We start from the raw sequence: 23,403 nt of genomic DNA on the forward strand, positions 1-23,403 counted from the left end.
CTGCCGCCTGACTTCTTTTTTCGCCATGGTTCCGCTTCTTCTGCCTTACCGGCTTCTTTTTCGGATCCACAGCCAGTTTATGTACCGCCAGATCAGGACTAATGTCTGGCATTTCATGGACTTCGAATGCAAAGATGTCCTTGGATTCTTTCAATAGTTTGTGAAAGTCGTCACCCAGGACTCTCAGAGCAGTCGTCCCAACTTTGACAATTCGATCAGGACGTGAGTCGTCTAGGATCAGGTCCGTATGCTCACCAGCCGGTTGAGGGCGGAATTCATCCGACCGCTCCTCTGCCAATGATTGCTATTTTCTGTCTTTTCTTGCGGCCCCTGTCTGGGATGCCTTTCTCTTCTTGCCGCCTGCTTTTTGAACAGGCGCACTCTCCTTGACATTGTCAAGGTCTATTTTTGCACCACTCGACCCAGTGGCCATAACGGTGGGCTTGACATCCGAGAGATAGCACTCTCGGGCCATCCTCTGATCTCCCCTTAGGGACCCGACTATTCCATTATCCCTCTCAAACTTGAGCAACATAAGAGATGGGATTATAACAGCCTTGGAATTATTCAGGGTTGGTCGTCCCAGAATCATGTTGTAGGCCGAGAGTTCTTCTACTACCAGGAACCGGACTACCATGTGTCGTCCTTCCCCTTTTTCGCCCAGACGAATGGGTAAATCCACTCGTCCCACTGGGTGGACGACTCCTCCTCCAAACCCTACTAAAGGGTGGGAGGCCAGATGTATGCAATCAGTCTGATATTTTAGTTTCGACAGACATTTGCTACTGATGAGATCTGAGGAGCTTCCAGTATCTATGAGGATTCGGCCAACTCTCTGGTTGGCCACTTTACATTCAATAACGATAGGGTCGTCATGCGGCCCTCTTACCCCTCCTAGATCTTCTTCAGTGATGACAATCTCAGGAAATGAATATTTGGACGGCCGTTCTTGGTGAACGGAATTTACATCTAACCGCCTGATATTGTCTTTGTCGCCCCTTATAGTGGGGCCGCCTCCTGAGAAGCCGCCTGCAATGGTGTAGACGACTGCATCATCTGTATCGGAGCTGTCGGCCTGTTGATTCTTTTTGGCCGACTGCTTTTTTGAGGAAGTGTTCCCCGTAGATTTCTTGACATAAGTGTCAAGATCACCTTGCTCAACCAGGCGGTCCAGATACCGCATGAGAATGATGCAGTCATTGGTGTGATGACCAACATCTTCATGATAAGCACATAATTTTTCTTGGTTCCGGTTGTTTGCAGAACCCTTCATGGGGACCGGCTTCTCAATTGAGATCCGTCCCTTGATTTCTTTTAGGATAAACTGGTTATCCTTGTTAAACGCATACTTTGGGGAGAATGGTTTGAATTCTTTTTTCTTTTTCTGGGCCGGCTGTTTAGAGGAATCAGCCGCCCAGACCTCTTTTCTCCTCTCATCTTTGTTTGACGACTGTTTCTGTCGTCCTTCTCTTTTGTCGGACCTTTTCCCGTCCGACTGTTTTACCAAACAAATATCAAGTGCCTGTATATAGGCTTCCGCTTCAATCAAGGCCTCTTGAAGAGTCGCCACCCTCTTTCGGACCAAATCAAATTTGAAGGTCGACCCGTCCTTGAGACCTCTGAAAAAGTCAGTATAGGCTACTTCATCCGGTAACCCTTGAATTTGTATTCTCATCAGGTTAAACCGCCTGATGTAAGAACGAAGCCCCTCCTTCTCGCCCTGCTGAATTGTTCCTAAATCAAGGGTCATCTTCTTCGCAGGGATGTTCATGGCGAAGTTGGAGGTGAATAAGTAAGCAAGCGTCCTGAAGCTATTTACACAACCAGTCGGCAGGTTGCCGAACCATTGTTGTGCGATTCCTTTGAGAGTCGCTGGGAAACACTTGCACCAAGTGGGATCATCCAACCCTTGAAGGTACATCAGGTTGGTGAAAGCCATAAGATGGTCTTCTGGGTTAGTGGTGCCGTCATAGGCGCCTACTAATACATTTTTCACTTTGGCCGGCTGAGCGGCTTCAGTAATTTCCTTGGAGAAGGCCGACGGCTGTTCACCAAGTCTAAGAAACCGTAGCTGCCAGTCCATAGGTTGGACGTTTTTTGCTGCATGTCCACCAAACGGAGGTGGCTGCAAAAAATAATGTTGTTGCGGCACAAACGGTAAGTTTGGTACCGCCTGGTCGCTATGAAAGCCAGACTGACGGGAGGTGCCGCCTGACTGACTCTCATGATACGACTGCGTATGCCTCATTGAGGTATTTCGCAGACTGTCTTGGAAGTTTGAAGTAGAGGCCGACTCTGACAATCGGTCACTCTTCTTCTGCTCTAGCAGTAGCCGAGCGTCTGTGTATGATTTTCTCGACCCGTCCGCCTGAATATGACGAACATGTTTCCTATTTCCTGGAGTAGGAAAACGGTATTTTGTGAAATCAAGGGCAGTCGGCTCCCGCTTCCTAGATTTAGGATGAGGAGTTGCCTCTCGCCCTTGAACTGGCTTCCTCTTCAGTGAAGTGGAAGGTTTCTTAGCCGACTGCTCCTTGTCCAGAGCAGGCGGCTTCTTGTTGATCAACTCTTGAATTTCTCCCTTGAAGTCCCTCATGAAGGTCATGAGTTCGTTCCTTGTGATGGGAGCAGATCCATCAGTCGGCTGCTGCCGAACAGGCGGTGCGCCTGCTGGCTCGCTTCCTGTTTGAAGATGTTCCCGTTCCCTCCTTTCGGTATGACGGGTACGTCGGGCCCTCAGGGTCCCGTCTGAAGCTGTGTGAGCTTCAACTTCAAATTCACTTTTAGTATCGTGGTCCGACTGAACTTGAGGGTCGTCTAGGGGACGCCTCTCTTCAGGAGTCGGTACAGACTTGGATGCCATCTCAGAAGTACTCTCCCCACAGACGGCGCCAAATGTTTCGGGGTTTTCTGATATCCTGCGGGAGAGTTACAATTCCGAGACTGGAACCGGACGCCTGTACCTGCAAAACAACGGAGACTCCTGGTGGTGGGAGCTCCGCCTCCAACGGTCAAGTTAGTACTTGATTAAGGAGTAATTAATGCGGAAATTAAAGTGATTGGGTCTCTCTAGGTGAGAGTGTTTAATGTAGGTAATCTGCTTTGTTAGCGTGATCAACCTGTTATCTCTGTGTAATCTCTGTAATCCCCCCTTAATGAGGATTAAGGGAGGTATTTATAACCTTGGGAAACGTGCCAATCCTAGGTTTAGGTTAACCTAGGGCTGATTGGGCTTCCCTCGGAAGTTGGGTCTGGGTGGCCGGTTTCTCCATTAGGCATGGAGTATGCCACGTGTCATGACATAATAGGTCCAAGGTGGACGAATAAGCGCGTGCCACGTGGCAAGCCCTGACAGTTCCAACTGGGGGACACTTGGCAGGACCTGATTGGCCCACGTGGCGCATTCCGATTGGTGGGAGCAAAATCCCCTAATCAAATGGTATTCCAATCTGTTTGAGTGCACGGAGAGGAAGGTGTTGTGATTGTTCCATCTACAAAGATGAATTTACGTCGTGCCTCTAACGTGGTTTGCATATCACCGGCCCATTTATCGTAATTTTCGCCACGAAGTCGGGTCGGAGTTATGAAATCTCCAGGTCTGTCGTGTGGACCTAGATAATATGGTGATGTGATGTCAATGCGTGGTGGTGGTGGCGGTGGTGTGCCATCACCGACCATGATGATGATGGTTTATGTTTTTTTTTTCCTTGATTATATTTCCTGTGCTCCTGATACCATGTTAGATTAATTTAGGCTCAAAGCTTGAGACCTTCTTCTCATTCATACCATCATATATAGAGTACAAAGGTTTTCCTAAATTACATAAGATAAAATCAAAAGATATGTGAGATATTATCTTCTATCAATCGTAGCCTATAATCAAAGAAACTACTCTAACCAAAAATATATGATAATTCTGCTAATGATCCTTCTAATATTCCTAACAGTAAATTGTGTTCACATACGCAAATGATATAAAACGCATCTATATCGGTAGAATACTTAGCTTGCCAACATTGGATGGTTGACGATCAGACAATGAATATGAAAAGGTGATATAGGATGGATTTTATAGGTGAATATGGCATATATATGTAAGACTATATGCAATACGAGTACAAGTAATTCTTTATCCGTATCACCCTATTAAACTAGCACTTGTTATAAGTCATTTACTCATCTCAATTGTATAGTATAGGTTGACGCTCAAAAGTTGAGAGAGGGTGTAAGAAAATCTTTCTCCTCCTCCCAAACAAATGTGATAATGAGGCTCAAACTAACAACTTTAAAGTTACAAAGTGATTTTTTCGATTTTCACCATTTCCATCTAACTTAGCTAGTTTGGTTATATAATGCTCGTATATATTAGAAACAATTATCTTGATTCTTGATGCCAGTATTTACGTAGTTTTACTTTCAAAATTCAATTATAACACTACTATCTGTTGGCTGTTGCAATATTTTTGGATCCAACGTTAAGTATCACCTTTTATGTTCTTACACTTATAATTTACAAATTCACCAATATACTTCTTGAGTTGGAGTGTTGGACTACATAGTTGCAAAAGTCCAAATAATCCATAAAGGTTACACGTTTGAAGATTGATAGAATATATATAATCCATCTCATCTTTTCCTAAATGCCTACGTATTATTAAAATGTAAAGATAATTGGAATATACGTATCCTTAAAATTCCTTGTCTTTTTTATTTTGTAGATAATTGCCTTTTGCCAAGTTGCGAATTTCGTACAACATCTTTTAACCAAATCCTTAAACATACACTTGAGATTTTTATTTAGGTACATTATACAGTCTTTTGCTTATTGTTTGCGACTTATACTTATAAACATCTGAATCTAGCAACTTACAATACATATATTTTTATTAATAAATTAAGACATGTATGAGTACTAATCAACTCCTTCACAGTAAATAAGCACAGTTTTAGCAAATTATATACTTCTTAAAAGAGTTGAGGAATTAACAAATGAACTCATGGATATATGACATATATCTTCAGTTTGAATTGTATGCATGTCATACAAAGTAATTTAGAAAAATTCTGGAAAATAATTGAGAGGGTTTGCCTTCAACTCCTATGTGATGTCTACTTCTCGAATCCCTAAATCTCATCTTCAAGGAATACAACAAAATAACTTAATCATCAAACATGATAAGCCCCTATTTTTTAAGCTGGACTAAAATGAACTAAAACAACCTAGCTAAATGTCCTAAACTGAATTGTAACAACTTGAACTGAACTATAAACTGAATTAAAATGAACTAAAAAGACTACTTGAAGTAAACTGAATTAAACTAATTAGTAATAATAATAATAGTTAAGAATAATAATTAATATAATATTTATTGTTAAAATAATAATAATAATAATAATAATAATAATATGAATAATTAAAGTTTAATAATAATAAAAATAATAATAATAATAGTAGTAGTAGTAGTAGTAATAATAATAATAATAATAATAATAATAATAATAATAATAATAATAATCGATTTGAAGTGAAATTAACTACAAAGAAGTCCAAAAGAACAAGGTCTAATTTTTTTTTTTTTTACAAAAAGATGAATATATTCCATTTTTTTAAATCTTATATGAACTAGTACTTTATTAGGGTGTAATCTATTCAACCAATCAAAATTAATTATATCTTATTAGAACTTATCTAAATTTATTATAACTTATTTAAGCCCTGTTCACTTCACCTTAAGAAAATAATATTCTGTAAAATTAATTTCAGTTTAGTAAAAATAATTTCAATTAGGTAAAAATAAGTTTAGTTCAGCAAAAATAATTTCAGTTCAGTAAAAATAATTTCAGTTCAGTAAAATTCAATAACTATAAAGGAGAAATATAATAGAGAATCAGTTAAAATAATTTCTGTTCAGCAAAAATAATTTGAGTTCAGTAAAAATAATTTCAGTTCAGTAAAATTAATTTTAATTCAATAAAATAATTTAAGTTCGGTAAAAATAATTTCAGTTCAGCAAAAATAAGGTGAACTGAACAAGCCCTTAGTTGTAAGTTGAACTTATTGCATAGTCATTATTAACATTATTTACAGGAACTTACTTCATATATAAAATTATGTTTCGTAAAATTATTTGAAATATTAACCTTTGCTTATCTAAATTTTTCCTTACTAAAATAAGTAAAAATAAAGCAAGGTATTCAGTGATTTTTATTGAGTAAATTAAATTTATTAACCGAAGATACTAGCCTTATATATATGTTGAGTAATTAGCTAGTTAATTTTTTTCTTTGAAGAATAATTAGTTAATTAGTTATTTAATCGATCATATACACATATGCAGTGTAATTGTTTAAATTGATTTTATACCAATCAAGAAAGAGAAAATTTATATGAATTGAAAGTTTCAAGCTTATTTATATAAAAGAAGGTATTAAGGAATTGGTCGTATCCTTTTAATTTTGCGATATAATAAGTTAATGATGAAATAAAAGTTAATAATAATACTTATACCAATGGTGTTAGGCCTTGTTCACTTCACCTTATTTTTAATAAATTGAAATTATTTTTACTGAACTGATATTATTTTTGCTGAACTGAAATTATTTTTATTGATTCTCTATTATATTTATTTTTTAAAGTTACTGATTTTTACCTAACTGAAATTATTTTTACTGAATTGAAATTATTTTTGCTGAATTGAACTTATTTTTATTGAAATGAAATTATTTATACTAAACTGAAATTATTTTAAGGTTAAGTGAACATGCCTTAATCTTTGAGATATAAATGTATTTTGTGATATAATATCTTTATATTTCATCCTATCTCTTAACACTAGACTACTAGTATTACAATAAAATCTCATATGATATTATCATATCTACTAATATTACAATAAAATCTCATATGTTGATAACATATCTACTAATATTACAATAAAATCTCATACGACGATAATATCATATCATAATGGACATTTATATATCTCAATATCATATCACTAATAAATAAAGCCGGTCTCGCAGCCAGGCCACAATATAGCGACACTTGACATTTCAATTTTTCGCCAAGTGTCGGACCACAAAGGCGATAAATACGTATTATTGTGACACGTACGATGCTAAATAAGCGAATTTTGGATAGATTTTTAAAGATAAAAATGTTGCTTTGAGTTTTATTATCGATATACTTCTAATATTTCATATATACAAAATTAATCCTAACTTTTATTAAATATCCTATAATTTGTTCTATTTCCATCATAAAATTCGTTTTAAAAAGTTCTTTAAACAAGATCCATTTATAATATATTTAATTCATTTTTTAAAATATTAGAAAATTAGTAAAAATAAGTCTTAATCAGTAAAAATAATTTAAGTTTAATAAAAGTAATTTAAGTTCGGTAAAACAATTTCAAGTCAATAATAAAATAGATATCTATTTACAAACAAAACTACAAAAAGTAAACTATTATATAATTAAGTGATATGATATCTTATGTCTAAATATTCTGCATTATCAAAAGAGATTATAGGATCGTATTTAATATTCAAGCAAAAATAAAAAATAAAAAATTATATTTTTATGAACAATCTAGGCATCGCCCAGGCACAAAACTCAATTCTATTTCTATCATTAAATTCGTTTTAAAAAGTTCTTTAAAATAAGATCCATTTATAATATATTTAATCATAAACTTTTGTACGAAGCTGGTCAAACCGTGTCACCAACTATTACAAGAGTTAGGGGTTACTTGGTCAGTATTAATGTATTATAGTGGTTACTCAATCAGTGTTATAGATAGGGGTTACTTAATCAGTGTTAGAGGTTAGTTACTCAGTTAGTATTACAGGCATTACTCAATCAGTTTTATAGGGGTTACTTTGTCCGTGGTGTGGTTGGGCGCATACAAAATGCATTGTTATTTAATTTATTTAAAAAAAAATTAGAAAATTAGTAAATAAGTTTTAATCAATAAAAATAATTTTAGTTAGGTAAAAATACTTTCAGTTCAATGAAAATAATTTAACTTCAATAAAAAAAATGCTAAGTCATTAATAACATATATATATATATATATATATATATATATATATATATATATATATATATATATATATATATATATATATATATATATATATATATATATATATATATATATATATATATATATATATATATATATATATATATATATATATATATATATATATACACAAACAAAACTACAAAAAGTACACTATTATATAAATATAAGTCATATGATATCGTATGTCTAAATATCTTACATTATCAAAACAAATTATTTGACCGTAATTAATATTCAAGTAAAAATGTTATCTTAAAATTTTATCAACCATCTATCGCCCAGGCACAAAACTAGTCACGAATAAATAAAGCCAGTCTCGCAGCCATGCCACGAGACAGCGACACTTGACATTCCGGTTTTTCGCCAATTGTCGTTCCACGTAGGTGAAAAATAGATATTATTATGACACATATGATACTAAGTAAATTAATTTCGGATAGTTTTTATAAGATAAAAATGTTGTAAAATTAATCATACCTTTTAATAAATATCCTATAACTCGGTTCTATTTCCATCATACAATTCGTTTTAAAAAGTTCTTTAAAATAAGATCCATTCATAATATATTTAATTTAATTGAAAAAAATAATAAACAATTTAAGTTCAATAAAAATAATTTCAAGTCAAAAATAACCTAGATATCAATTCACAAACAAAACTACAAAAAATACACTATTATTTAATTAAATAAGCGATATGGCATCGTATGTCTAAATATCCTAGATTATCAAAAGGGATCGTAGGACCGTATTTAACATTCAAGCAAATAAGTTTATTATACTGAAATTTTTTCAACAACCTGACTAATATATAAATCGAAACTTTTATCTAGGCTACGAGACGACACTTGGCATTCTAACTTTTTTCCAAGTGTCGCGCCACGTAGGCGACAATAATTATTAATATAACATGTAAGATTTATTTGATTATATTTTTAGTGAATATGATTAAAAAGTTATTTTAGAGTTTTATTTTTAATAAAATTTGAATAGATTTAGTAGGATAAAAAAAAGAAGTTATTTTAGAGTTTTATTTTCAATAAAACTTTGATTTAGAATTTTATTTTCAATAAAATACCAATATTTTTATTTAAAATGGCAGAACCAAAGAGGTATAAAAGGAAAAAAAAATCAAGTAGAAAATTAAAATAACATATATGTTTTAGATAAAAAAATTTATTTTAAAATTCAATAAACAACCCGGGCATCACACAAGGCACAAAACTTAATAAATATTTCATATATACAAAATTAATCATAACTTTTAATAAATATCCTATAACTCAATTCTATTTTCATCATTAAATTCGTTTTAAAAAGTTCTTTAAAATGAGATCCATTTATAATATATTTAATCACAAACTTTTATACTTAGTTGGCCAAACCGTGTCACCAACTATTACAAGATCAAAGTTACTTCATTAGTGTTATAGGGGTTACTTGGTCAGTGTTATAGTGGTTACTCAATCAGTGTTATAGATAGGGGTTACTTAGTCATTGTTAGAGGTTACCCAGTTAATATTACAGGGGTTACTCGATCAGTTTTATAGGGGTTACTTTGTCCGGCCACATGGTGTGGTTAGCCACATACAAATTGCATTGTTATTTAATTTATTTTAAAAAATTAGATAATCAAAATAAGTTTTAATTAATAAAAATAATTTTAGTTTGGTAAATATACTTTCAGTTCAGTGAAAATAATTTAAGTTCAATAAAAATAATTTCAAGTCAATTTACAAACAAAGCTATACAAAGTACACTCCATATGATATCGTATGTCTAAATATATTTGACCGTATTTAACATTGAAGTAAAAATTTTATCTTAAAATTATATCACTGGGCATCGCCCGGGCACAAAACTAGTTAATGTATAAATCTGATCACATTATATACTAATATTACAATAAAATCTCATATGATAATATCATATCACAATAGACATTTACATATCTCAATATTAATGTATAAATCTTATCACACTATATTCAAGTTCTATTTTAAAATGTCAAACCTCCAATAGATTTCAGCAAGCTAAAATCTTTCTAAAATTCTCTTTACCATACAAAGTTAGTTGTGCACATAAAAGTTAATTTTACTTAGGCCCCATTCACTTCACTTTATTATTGCTAAACTGAAATTATTTTTACTGAACTGAAATTATATTTGCTGAACTTAAATTATTTTTACTGAACTGAAATTATTTTTGACTGAACTGAAATTAATTTTACTGAATTGAAATTATTTTTACAGATTGTCTATTATATTTCTTCTATGAAGTTACTGATTTTTACTGAACTGAACTTATTTTTACTGAACTGAAATTGTTTTTATTAAATATTTTATTTTTTTTAAGGTGAAGTGAACGGGAACTCATTCTATCGTTTTCTCATATAAATTTTCTAGATGTGAAAAAATAAAAATGAAGAATTCATAGAGTTAATTTTTTTTTCCAGGAAAAAGAATGCATAGAGTTAGTTAGAATCTTCAAATAATATGTTAAAAGGGGAAATTAGTCGTAAAAGGAAGGGGGAATTTAGGTCATAAAAGCAAAACCACGTGAAATTAGCAAATACGGATCTAACAACGTTAAGAACTCTTGAGAAAAAGCGTAAACTCACAACTCTTCTCAACCAAAAAAAAAAAAAAAAAGCGTAAATAAACTAAACACAAAAAAAAAAAAAAAAAAAAAAAAAAAAAAAAAAGAAAAAAGCACAAAAAAGTGGGAGCCGCAAATAGTATCCACGTGTAAGAAATATTATGGCAAGCATACATGTCCATCTAACACGCGCGAGTATAACTAAATAAACACTCACACCCCACCAATTTTCTTCATAAAGAGCAAACTTAAAAATATTAAATTAATTATTATTAAAATAAAAAATCTTATCCGATAAAAAAAAAAAAAACGAAGGGAGTAGAAAAAAAACAAAGGATTGCCACGTGTTAGAGACGAACTTTGAACGTGAGCCACAAGAATCCACAAAGTTCTGGAGAATTCTACCAAAATCTACCCTTAACAATTTTCATAATACCCATTTTATCCTCCTAAAAAATCCTCCCACATAAACCCCCCTTTCTTCCTCATTTTTTCTTCCCTCTCTTAAACAATTAACTACCTTCTCTCTACTTTCTCTCTCTTACGTGGCAATCTCTCTCAAATATTTAGCTGCTGTTTCTCTTATTAATCTCTTACTACTAATATGTTATTATTCTGTTGAATTTAGCTGAATATTTCAAGTTTTTGGAAAAAGTTGAGATCGAATTGAAGAAGATTAAATTTGATTGGTTTTTGATTCGATGCTTTCGTCTTCTTCTAATATGGCTGCTCAAGTAAGTTTTGTTTAAATTTGTAATTTTTTTTGTGAATTTTTTTTGTTGAGTTGATTTATGTTTTTGGATATTTGATTAGATGTTGTATGACTTTGGATTGATGAATTAATTAATAATGTAATTTGAAAAATAATTCCTTCGTATTAATTTTTCATTCAGGAGGATAAGATTAATTAGGTGAATTTTGTTAATTTATATGATTTTATAAATTTGATGATAATTGAATGATTTCATATGATTACTTAGAATCTAAGAATTTTGTTTAGTTGATAGGAAGATGAATTATTCAAGAGTTAATTTATCTTAGGAAAATAAAGTAAGATTTTGGTGGATTAATTATTATTATTTGTTAGATAATTTTGTTAATTTGAACAGTTATTTAGGTGTTGCTTGTGATATTTAGTGGTTAACCTACTTTTGTTGTGCATAATTATTAATTTAATTATAAATTCCATAGCTAATTTTGGTAAGTGTGAGTTGTTTTTGGATTTGATGCTGTATAACTGTATGTAACTATGTTGTGTATGGTTATTTTTGGTAAACTAGTCCAAAATACTCGATTTCGGTATCTTTGTGTTTTGTTTCTGTTTATATGATTGAGAATTTGATTAATTCTGAATCATATATACAGATTGACAAGTCTATCAACTGCAATTATGACCGGAGTTATTGTTGGCTTGGGTAATTCCATGTTGCATTTTCAATTACATGATTCCGATTTCGTTTGTTTTGATTCGATACGTTTGTGACCGGAGTTATTGGTGTTGGATACTGATATTGAACTTTGTTTGACTATATCAGGAGGAGACTAGTGCTGCTCAATCTAATTCTGGCAATAAGAATTCGCCGGCTGCCGGAGTGCAGTCAGCAGTGGGAGAAGGCCAAGTTCCTAAGGTGTTGATCATTTCTTTGCCTATTAAGTGGCTCATCAATTTGAAATCATTGATTTCAAAATTGCGTTGTTCAGTGTACCTTACTCTTCTTCTGTCCTCTTTCTCCTTAATTAAAAACAGATTCGAAAGCCGTATACTATAACAAAGCAAAGGGAAAGATGGACGGAAGAAGAGCATAATAGATTTCTTGAAGCTCTAAAACTATATGGCCGAGCATGGCGAAAGATTGAGGGTAAGTTTTGAGAATTAACTTTGATGATTATACAAGAATTTTGAAAATATAATCTGCTTGCGAAGATGCTAAATTACTTGTTATTGTGTTCAGAGCACGTTGGGTCTAAGTCGGCTGTCCAAATCCGCAGTCATGCACAGAAATTCTTTTCAAAGGTCCTTTGCCAACTCTTTACCTTTGTTTGAAGTAAGTTGTACTGACCGTGACCTTGAAGGCGTTGTGAACGTTCTTTAAAAGGTCAAATTTAATTGCCTCATGTTTCTGATCCGTGTCTGTGTTTGTATGTTCAGGTTGTTAGGGAAACAAGTAACAGCAATGCAAGCTCAATTGAACCAATTGAGATACCACCACCCCGTCCTAAGAGAAAACCGTCACACCCATACCCTCGCAAACTTGTGCTTCCATCCAGAAAAGACATGCCTATGGAACAGGGAGCAAGATCTGTGTCTCCAAACTCCTCACTCTCTGAGCAAGATAATCAGTCCCCTACTTCAGTTTTGTCTGCTGTCGCCTCAGATATGTTAGCATCTGCAGATTCAGCTGCAACCAAAAGCAACAGCCCATCCCCGGTATCTTCAGGCAATTTTGGCAATGAAGTTGCAAGGTTGCGGTCTGAAGATAGCGCATCTCAAGGGGAAGTGCACGAGTCCAAACCAGGATCAGTTGCTCCAGCTTCAGTGGTACTTATTTCACTACTTGTTTGTATCGCAAACTTTGTTTTACAACTGTTTTGAAGTGTGCCATATTAACATAATTTATTTGGACGTGCAGAAATTGGAGCTTTTTTCAGATAAGGAGTCATCTGACAAGGAAGAATCAGGTTCTACGAAGGTCCTTAAATTATTCGGAAAAGATGTAGTAGTCTCAGGAAACTCTGAATCATTTACTTGCTTGAGCAAGTCACCCTCATCAGATATGGGGGAAGGAGTCGTCCAGGCATATCAAGAAGATTGTAAGCCTGATAGTTCTATGAGAACCATTGGAGAAGCACAGGACCATGTGAAATTTAATTCTGAGAATAGTAATGCATACCAGGTAGAGAAACCGATTCCTCTTCCATGGTGGGTTTTCTTCAAAGGGATGTCGGTACCTCCCTTTGTGGATCCCCAAGAGAAGGAAAATCAGCGAGATGGATCTTCTGCAGATTCAAATAGTGGTTCAGTGAATGAAGGAGAGAATCCAGACAAGAATTGGGAAATGGAGACGGAGTCTGGCCAATGCGGTTCACAGTCTGACAAAGAAAGCAAGTTTATAGAGGATTCATGTACTCCGAAAGAACTTGCTTTGATTGAGAAGAGATGTGTTGACAAGGGTAGAAAGGGCTTTGTTCCGTATAAAAGATGTCTCTCAGAGAGAGACATGCAATCATCGACAATACCTAATGAAGAAAGAGAAAGTCAAAGAATCCGACTTTGCTTGTAGTAATATATCCTAGTGAGGTTTCCTTATTTAGATAGCACATCATTTATAACTATCCAGACTGAAATATCCAGTTCAGTATTCACAAGGAATCAGTACAGTCATACAAGTAGCAATTTTGGTCGCGGATATGACTATTTGACTATATGTCTATTAGTCTATATATGAAGTCTGATCGTATAACCGCCCTCCAAGGTGAGAGGCAATATATGGTGGATGGGAGTTGATGGCGCAGCAAATTAAGGCTCCTCAGAAAGTGAAATTGAGGGGGTTTTCTGCATCTCAGTCCTTTATAAAAAAAATTTCAAACTTGCTGGATCTTTGACCTTTGTACTGTTTCTTCTAGCTTTCAGGTTTCCCTCAGTTTCTGATTTCTAATTTTTTTTTCTTTGGGAGATTTGGTTTCTAGGTCTTGTATACTATGGTCTCAGTTCATTTTTTTTCTCTTTCCTTCCCCTTGTTTGGGGTTTATAATTTGTGAATTATTATGATTAGATGTTCAGATTTTTTTGTATGGAATTATGAATGTTACACAGATGGTGGACGTATTTGTTGTATTGGGCCGTGCCTCATTTTGGCACGAGTTTTTGTTCAGTGCAAGAGAATCACAAAAAAGAGTAAATTAATGAGTTATACAAGATTCTATACAAGGTTTGAGGGAGTATACAACTTCTAATGTTGGATATGAGATAGGCCAATGTGCTAGCCTGTCTCGTGTTCAAGTAGGCCGTGCTTGAAACAAGTAAAGAAATATTCGTTTGGTCCTTTTAGTAATTTTTATATACTGTTTGGTAAATTAGATTATTGAAGCGGGTTGACATACCATGTTTGTGTCAAGTTTATGTCAACTTTTAAAAATGATATCCATACCCTCCGAACTCTGGTGACTGTGGTAAGGCTTGTGGTGGACTCATACCATGTCAGTCGATTTTCATATCATACTTGATTGACTTTCATGCCAGTCCGGCCCATGCCTACCTCTAATAACTACCCCTCATTATTCAGTGAGAATTAGAGATACCGTATAATATGTTGTTTGGTGTTATAGGATGTGCCTCATTTAGGCATAGTGATTATGTGGATACAAAAGAGAGACAGAAAATCAGTTACCCGTAAAGGTCTGACAGAATGATCTGTCTACTTGTGACCTCCAGAAGCAGCAATCTATGGAATTTGACATTGCGTCATATTTGTGGCTCTAGTTTGTTAAACAAAGCACAACCATGTGCTTATGCGTCTATATTTTGTTGGTGAGATTTTTTGCATTCCACTTTGTGACTTTGTGGGCCATACTGTTCATATATGGATTTTGGAAGCTTGGCTAATTAACATTGCATTATTACCAATTTAGCATTAGTGCATTACCATCAAGTCTATTGCAACATGATTTACGTTTCTCATTTTACAAATGTTTTATGTTGGTGGGTAGATTGTTTTTTTTTAGGGTGCTCCTTTAGGACTTGTTCCCAATTATTTATGGCTTATTTGCTCACTTAGAGTTACCCAATGAGCAATTAAACAAATAGTTACTCTTAGTTGTATGTACAGCCAAATTTATGCTACAATCAGCTGTATAATAAAAATTGTTTTCAATGAATTATACTAAAAATTAGGGTTGAATTTAGTTGATTCTAGATGGGATGGATAGCAGATCAAATTGGATTGGGTTTGTGTTTGACTCGATAATAATTTTGGAATTTTTTATAACCAAAATCTAACCCATTTGTTAAATGTGTTTTAAAATTCAATCCTAATCCAACCTATTTATCAAATGAGCTATCACTTAACCTTTTTTTTTTTTTTTTTTTTTTTGTATATACTACGTTGATATTAAAAGTAACATTTTTTTTTTGACAAATTAGATAAATAAATTCACCACATATATATTATGCATGATTTAATTTCTTTCAAGTAACTATGTTTAGCCCTAAAACACTTTTTTTCAATATCATTTTTTTGATATAATTTTATGTTAATAAACTAATCAAGCTAAAAGGTTAATTTTGAGTTGTAAATTCACTACTTTCGAGTTAGATTATGCTAGGGGTAAGTAAATCGAGTTATGTTTTTCCCATATCTAGCACTAGCACACAGGGTCGTGGCTACAATTGGATAATATCATTGAGCCCTGCTCAACTTATCACAATGGGGCCCTAGACTCAATATATTAAATAACTAATTTTTATTTCATAAAATAAATTCATTACATTATAATGTTCGTCAAAATAAGATAAATTTGGGTATTGGAAAATTTTGAAGAAGAATTAAACGTAGATTGAAAATTTTGGGAGAATAAAGGGGAAGATAGAAAGATTTTGGGTTGAGATTGAAAATTTTTGGGAGAGAAAAAGGGGAAGATAAGGAAATGTGGGAGAAGTAGAGGAGGTCTTTTAAGAGGTTTACAATGAATTTGGACAGATTCACAAAAAATTAGCATTGCTTCCCAAAAATAATTAAAATTTGTTGGTTCAAGGAATTGAACCTCTTTCCATTGTTTCAGGATGTTGCACTCAAACCATTACTCCAACCATATTTTTCAGTTTTAATATGAAACTAATATACATATATCCAAAATTTAGGGCCCCTAAAATTAGAGGGCCCTGTTCAGTCGATCACCCCAAACACCCTCAGAACCGCCCCTGCTAGCACATTATTATTATCCTTACGTGGCTTTTATATGCTCCATTTATATCGAATTAATTGCAATACTAGTTATTGCGCATATTTTAAGAAAAATAGATGAAAGGAATGGTGTCCTTCGAACAAGTGTATTATTCCGATAGAGGGTTCAGAATTATTAGAAAGTTAATTATTCAGTGAGGTCAAGTGATCGGAATGCCTAGCTGGAGGCCGCTTCCGATCAATAATATTAATGTATAATTAATATTACAACTTAATCTTGACTGAACCCTTCGGGTCACACCCAATCGAGTAACCGAACCGAAACGACGAATTAATCCGAAGTATTAAATGAGCCGTTAGAGTATTACGAACATAGACGTCGAATTCCGAGCTTAGAGCGTCGTAAGTCGAGTCGAGTTTAGGAATCGACGAGATGAGAAATCAAGCAAACAACTAGTCATATGCACGAGAAAATCCTGGCCTCGAAGTGGACTAGCCAATCGAGGGCTAGGATGGATAGCATGGCTAGCTAGAGCCATTGCCGCAAGGCAAGGCTCGGCCGCAAGCTAAGCATGCCTAGCATGGTCGAGCATGCTGGCCGAGCTAGCTATGCGTGCAAGGCAAGGTCTGTAAGGGGCCAGCCGCACATGCTAGGCATGGCAGCAGCCAGCTCGCACCATCGCAAGCAAGGCCAGCAGCACATGCTAGCTAGGCCTTGTGCGCGAGGTAGCAGCGTGCTGGGCTGCGCCTATCACAAGAGCATCGCAGCAGCAACAGCACGCAATGCATGCGTGGGCTGCAGGCTGTGCGTGCTTGCTTTCTGGGCTACGTACACGCACAACGCCCAGCTAGCAGGCCTAGCCAAGGGTCCAGGCCACCAGCGAGGCAGCCTTGGCGCCTGTAGACACTTAAAAATGTCTCCCCAAAACCAAACCCGATGATGAACAACCTTTCACCGCCATTATTGGGCGGGTTGAGTATTTAATCTCGGGAGTGCTTAAAACCCATGTTCAGTCAAACATATTCAATCTACAAATCAGTCCAAGTATTTATTCAAACTCAGTCCAACTCACATTTCAGCCCAAACCCTTTTTAATTCATTGCATGTTATTTATTAATTTAGCCCGGTTAATAAATAATAAGTCTTAATAAGCCCGAAACTCTGAAACGGCACCTAAAAATCATGTACTTAATGATTAAGAATTAGGGTTAAAATGAATCTAGACGGATTAAGGGCAGAAACGGACACCGTGTCACGGCAGACATACCGTGTGACGGTATTGTATATCGTGTCACAGCATCCTGCACCGTGTCACGACACACATGCCGTGACGCGACGTTCAGTTAGGGGTTTTCCGCGGCGCCTTGTCATTCCTAGGGTTTCGTGCATCACCCTGCTCATTTCCTCTATAAATATGAGGCTAATTTCCTCAATTTCGGGGCACCAAAAATCATTCTCTTTCTCCATACACCAAAAATCATTCTCTCTTCCTCTCTTATACACCAAAAAATCATTCTCTCTCTCTCTCTCTCTCTCTCTCTCTCTCTCATATTCTAAGCCTTAAACCTATTTTCCTATTTTCATCATTCATTCTTTAAGCACTCCAAGGAGTCCATACTTAACCCGAAGTTCCATACTTAAACCAAGGCGTGAAATGTGGAACTGACTGAGGGTTTGGACCAAATCCACTCTACTTTTAATTTAATTTAATTGTTTCAATTTGATTTATTTTTATTGAAGTTACTAACAATTTATTCATGATGTAGCAATTTAAAGGAACGCGCGGAATGTGAGTAATTAATTGATTTAATTGCTTATTTTATTTTATATTGCTAGTATCATGATTATGTTTATTGTAATTTGATTTGACTAACATTATTATTGTCAAATTGCTTCCAATGTTGATGTTTATTCTATTGCTTATTGTTGATGACCATATTGCATGTTTAAAGGGAATATGTAATTGAATATCGCGACTAATAAGATAATTTGGATGACCAGTTTAGGTTCCTTTTAATCTTGTTGTTTAATTAAGTGATCACAATATTTTAGAATTATATGTTGCATTAATATTTAACCAATTTAGCCTAATTTTAGTTTGGAGCAAATTGAATCTTTGTTTGCATGCCATTGAGATTGCAGAGAATACTTTTCGCTATAAGAATCGAGTAGAGGCCAATGCGGGCGAATGTGACTCCTTGACTCACTTCGTACCATTATCCTGATCCTCCTTTCGTGGTTCCGAACCATATGGAGTTAGTAATCTCATGGATTATGAATGGGGTGTAACCTTCACGGGTCAATCGTTGTTGTCTTTCGTTGTCCCTTAATCGTGGTTGCCTTTTATGATCTGTGAACGGTTTACAAGTTCCTTATAAACTTATTGGCGGTTCCCTACTTTGCTTTGTCCCTAATTGTATATATGTCAATTCCCACTTCCTATGAGTGCCAAGCATATTAAAAAAATGCTTAATGTAGACGCGCTTCGAACGACGCCTACAACGCCTAAGTCTGGAAGCACCAGTTGGCGCGCACGCATTTGCATTTTTAATTTGATTTTAGAATTAAATTAAATTAAATAAATGCCTTTTTACCAAATCTCCCACATTGATGGGAGATTGGAATTCAAGGGCTCATTTCCCTATAAATATCAATCATTTGGCATTAGAAAATGACACTTGAGTTGTGAACTTGATTGAAAGGATCTCTAGAAGCGAGAACACTTTCGTTCTAATACTCTAAATTCTTTTGGTCTAGCCTCGACTAAGCTTCGGGGTAGGGGCCGTTCGGGTCGGGTCTCGAGGGTGAGAGTCGTTCGTTGGAGGCTTGCGTATTTGCAAAGCTCTACACTTTCAAGTACGAGCTCTAAGAAAGAGCGAAGCACGCATCAAGGGTATGATCGTCTTTTCTTCTTTCTCTCTCTTTGTTAATTATGTGATTATTAATTAATATGCATGTTTAGTTACTTTAATTTTTGTGTGGATTTTGGGAGGGTTTTATTTCACGTAGTATCGGACACTACGAAACCCAACAATAGATTGTGTACCATGAATTGAGATTTTATAAATGTGTGTTACTTGAACAATAAATATTTTCCATAAAAGGAGTGAGATTTTATAAAAAGAGAAGTTAGTAGAATAATTCAACAATCTAGTAATCATGAAACCTTTCCTAATACAAAAAATCTAGGAATTAACTAGAATTTTACCAAAAGAAAGTACTGTGATTATTAGAAACAAAAGGATTGAAGTAGAGAAAAGGATAAAACTAAAATAAACAGCTCACCTCTTTTTAATGAAAAAAACTTGTGTGGACCTGGTTCACAATAAATTATTATAGACCCGAAATCCATACGCGCGAAACTGACTTTATATTAAACATAGTGACCCTAATTTTAACCATAGTAACCTTAATTTTAACATAGTAGCCTTTATTAAAACTTGTGTGACCACTAATATTATACGAACCTAAAGTACTACGTTATGTTGAACATAGTGACTCATTTTAACATAGTGACCTTTATTATTCATATTGAGCAATATATTTAAAATTTCGTTATAAAAAAAACATTTTATAACCTTTACTTATAATAATACAATGACTTTTATTTTAACATAATAACCTTTTATTTTAACATAGTAAACTTTATTTGTATTGATAAAACGATCATAGTTTCTCTAATATTCGTGGTTCACAATAAATAATGTAAACCAAGTTTATTTAAAAATTTTTACTTTTTGATTATATGTTTGTATCGATCATAATGACTTCCGCATTTGTTTGATCGCATGAATTTATGTTAATTAATTATACTCCCTCCGTTAAATATTATCTGCAATTTTTGCCATTTTTTTCCGATCAGGGTTATGTGCAACTATCTGTTTTCTTTCCATTTTTAGTAAACAAAAATCCTTAATGACATTTTTACCCTTACTTAAAAAAAATCTGATTTTCTTAATTTTGCCCTTAAATTAATTTAACCACATTAACCTAAAACTAATCAGATTTCCCTAATTTAATTAATCCCTCCATTCACTCCCAATCCCAACCACCAACAATTCCTCTTCGTCTTTCACTCTCCTCTTCGTCTCTTCATCTTCTCCATGTTCATCCATCATCATCCTCTTCGTCCTTCATCTTCTCCAGTTCCTGTCTCCTCATCATCCTCTTCGTCTTCCTCTCTCCTCTTCGTTTTCTGAGTTTTGATTTCATTTTCCGAGTTTTGATTTCGTCTTCCTCTCTCCTATTCGTCGATTTTCTGAGTTTGATTTCAATTTTATGGTTTTTGATTTCAATTTTCTGGGTTTTGATTTTCAAGGTTTTGATTTCGAATTTCTGGATTTTGATTTCGAATTTTCTGGGTTTTGATTTCGAATGTCTGGGTTTTTATTTTCGAGATTTCGACTTTCTTGGGGGTCGTAGTGGTGGTGGTTTCGTGGGGGTGGTCTGAGTTAGGGTTGGGTCTTGGTGGTGTGGGTGGTGGGGTGGTCTGGGTTAGAGGTGGGTGTAGGTGGTGGGGTGGTTTGGGTTAGAGGTGGGTCTGGGAGGTGGGGTGGTCTGGGTGGTGGGGTGGTTTGGGTTGGAGGTGGGTGTAATACCCCGTATTTTTGAAAGGCATTTTCTAAATCAAAGAGTATTTAGTCTCGTATTTTCGACGTATTTTCTAACTTAAGAGTATTTCAGTTTTGGAGCCAAAATGATATTTGAATTTTGGCGCCTAAATCATTTATTTTAATTAAATGGATAAAAAAAAATTATAAATAGTATTTTGATTAAATAAATAATAAAACAAAACTATATTAATTAATAAAATTAGAGGAATTTTCGAATATAAAAATCTGATTTTTGTAAACATATTTTCGGATTTTTCCAATAAAATCCAATTTTACTTAATATCTTGCTAAACTAATTATTTTCATGAAATAAAATTATTTTCCTAAAACTAAATAAATATCATTTTCGAATTTTAACAATTAAAAATCTGATTTTACTCTAAGTAAAAGTATTTTCATAAAATAAAATCAATTCCTAAACTAATGAAACACATTTTCGGATTTTATATATTAAAAATCTGATTTTTATTAATTATTTGCTAAATTAATTATTTTTATGAAATAAAATGATTTCCAAAATTTATCAAATAATATTTTAAACTCTATATAATAAAAATCTGATTTTTATACCTTAGTATAGTCCAAACTCGGCCACTCTAATAATCTAGTAAGAAAAATTGATTTTATTTTTTCAAATACCTATAAACTTATTAAATCTTTAATTTTTGACAAATAAATTGTTTTATAAAATCCCTAAACTAACATGATAGGTCCGAAAATATTGAGTAATATTTTGCTCAATATTTTCTGCCATTCATGGTTTTTCTACAAAGATTTTAAATTATTTTATTAAAAATAAAAATCTTTTAAATTCCTTTACTTCCATTCTTAAACCTAAAAATATTTGATTCTATGTCATCCTTGCACTCCAAGCTTAAAAACTACCAAATGGAATTTCATGATAAAAAACTTCCATAATTTATAAACCCTAAAATGCCATAAACCCATCCCTTAAACACCTATAAATACCCCTTTCATACACCCCAAAAATCACACCAAAAACCTCAAGAATTCTCTCCTTCTTTCCCCTTGCTCTCACGGTTTTCTCCTCTCCTCCCCCTCAAATTTTCCGGCCACCATCACCGGCGGCCACCACCTCCGGCGACCACCTGCGGCCGGCAGCCACCAGCAGCCGCCACTCTAGCCGGCCACAACCACTCTTGCTCCTCCCTTGCATTGGTTCCTCCACCATCCTTTAATCCCTCCTTTCTCTTAATCTTATTTATATTACTAATCATTTTCCTAAATATTATTTCTTACACAAATTAATTTTATAAAAACAGAAAAATTCTTTAAATTATAAACAGAAAATTATTTTATATAATGATAATTAATTCATGCACATATGGGGTAGTTTAATTAAGTTGTTGTGTTTATTTGATAGCCTTATATTAATTAAGGTTATAATTATGTGTAGGGTGTTCGTGATTGAGAGAAGTAGTTGTGAATTGCTCGTGATTGATCAAGGTACGTTATGTGGTTTGATACAGTGGGTTTGGGTGGTGGGGTGGTCTGGGTTGGAGGTGGTTAGGGCTGGTGGTGGTAGTGGTTTCGTGGGGTTGGTAGTGGTGTTGGTGAAGGCGGTGTTGGCTAATCTTTGCCACTTGATTACATACTCTCTCCACCTTAATTACATGCCATAAGTTACTTAACTTTCTCTAATCTTTGCCCTTTAAAAATTGCATTGGCAACCGTGAATTGTATTGCAGTTGCAGATAATATTTAACGGAGGGAGTATACAAAGTAAAAACTAAAACATCCTCGTACATATACACAGATTTATAAAAAGCTTGAAAACAAGAGATATTACAACTTCGATTTGTTATCGAATATAAAATAGGCATCTTTAAACAAAAATTTTTTGTTTCACTTTTTTTTTTTTTTTTTTACTTCACTATTGCCAAAACTTTAATTTGAAATGCTATAATTTGTATATATTAATTGAACATTTAGCGGTAGATAAATTAATTCTATATACGGTATATAAATTAAATGAGAACGATTTTATGTGAGAAATTTTTGAACAAAAAGTGCATATTATTTTAAACTGAATGTACATTTTTTTTTCTTGATTAAAATATAATGTACATATTTTTTTAATTAATATGTGAATATTTACAAAATTGAAAAATAAAAACCGACCAAAAACCAAATATTTAGGCACTAATGTCATCACCTTATTTAAATAACAATTAGTAAAAT

General features: G+C 33.9%; 1 protein-coding gene across 1 annotated transcript; it reads left to right on the forward strand.

Moving 5' to 3' along the window:
* Positions 1-10,771: 10,771 nt before the first annotated feature.
* Positions 10,772-14,598, forward strand: LOC110711143 (protein REVEILLE 7-like). The gene is made up of 6 exons (XM_021889525.1): positions 10,772-11,421; positions 12,223-12,315; positions 12,435-12,546; positions 12,640-12,701; positions 12,837-13,226; positions 13,318-14,598. Exons 1-6 carry the CDS (start codon positions 11,389-11,391, stop codon positions 13,966-13,968), a joined length of 1,341 nt encoding a protein of 446 aa, XP_021745217.1. The 5' UTR covers positions 10,772-11,388; the 3' UTR covers positions 13,969-14,598.
* Positions 14,599-23,403: the final 8,805 nt, after the last annotated feature.

The sequence above is a fragment of the Chenopodium quinoa genome, unplaced genomic scaffold, assembly GCF_001683475.1.
Source record: "Chenopodium quinoa cultivar QQ74 unplaced genomic scaffold, ASM168347v1, whole genome shotgun sequence".
Taxonomy (NCBI): domain Eukaryota; kingdom Viridiplantae; phylum Streptophyta; class Magnoliopsida; order Caryophyllales; family Amaranthaceae; genus Chenopodium; species Chenopodium quinoa.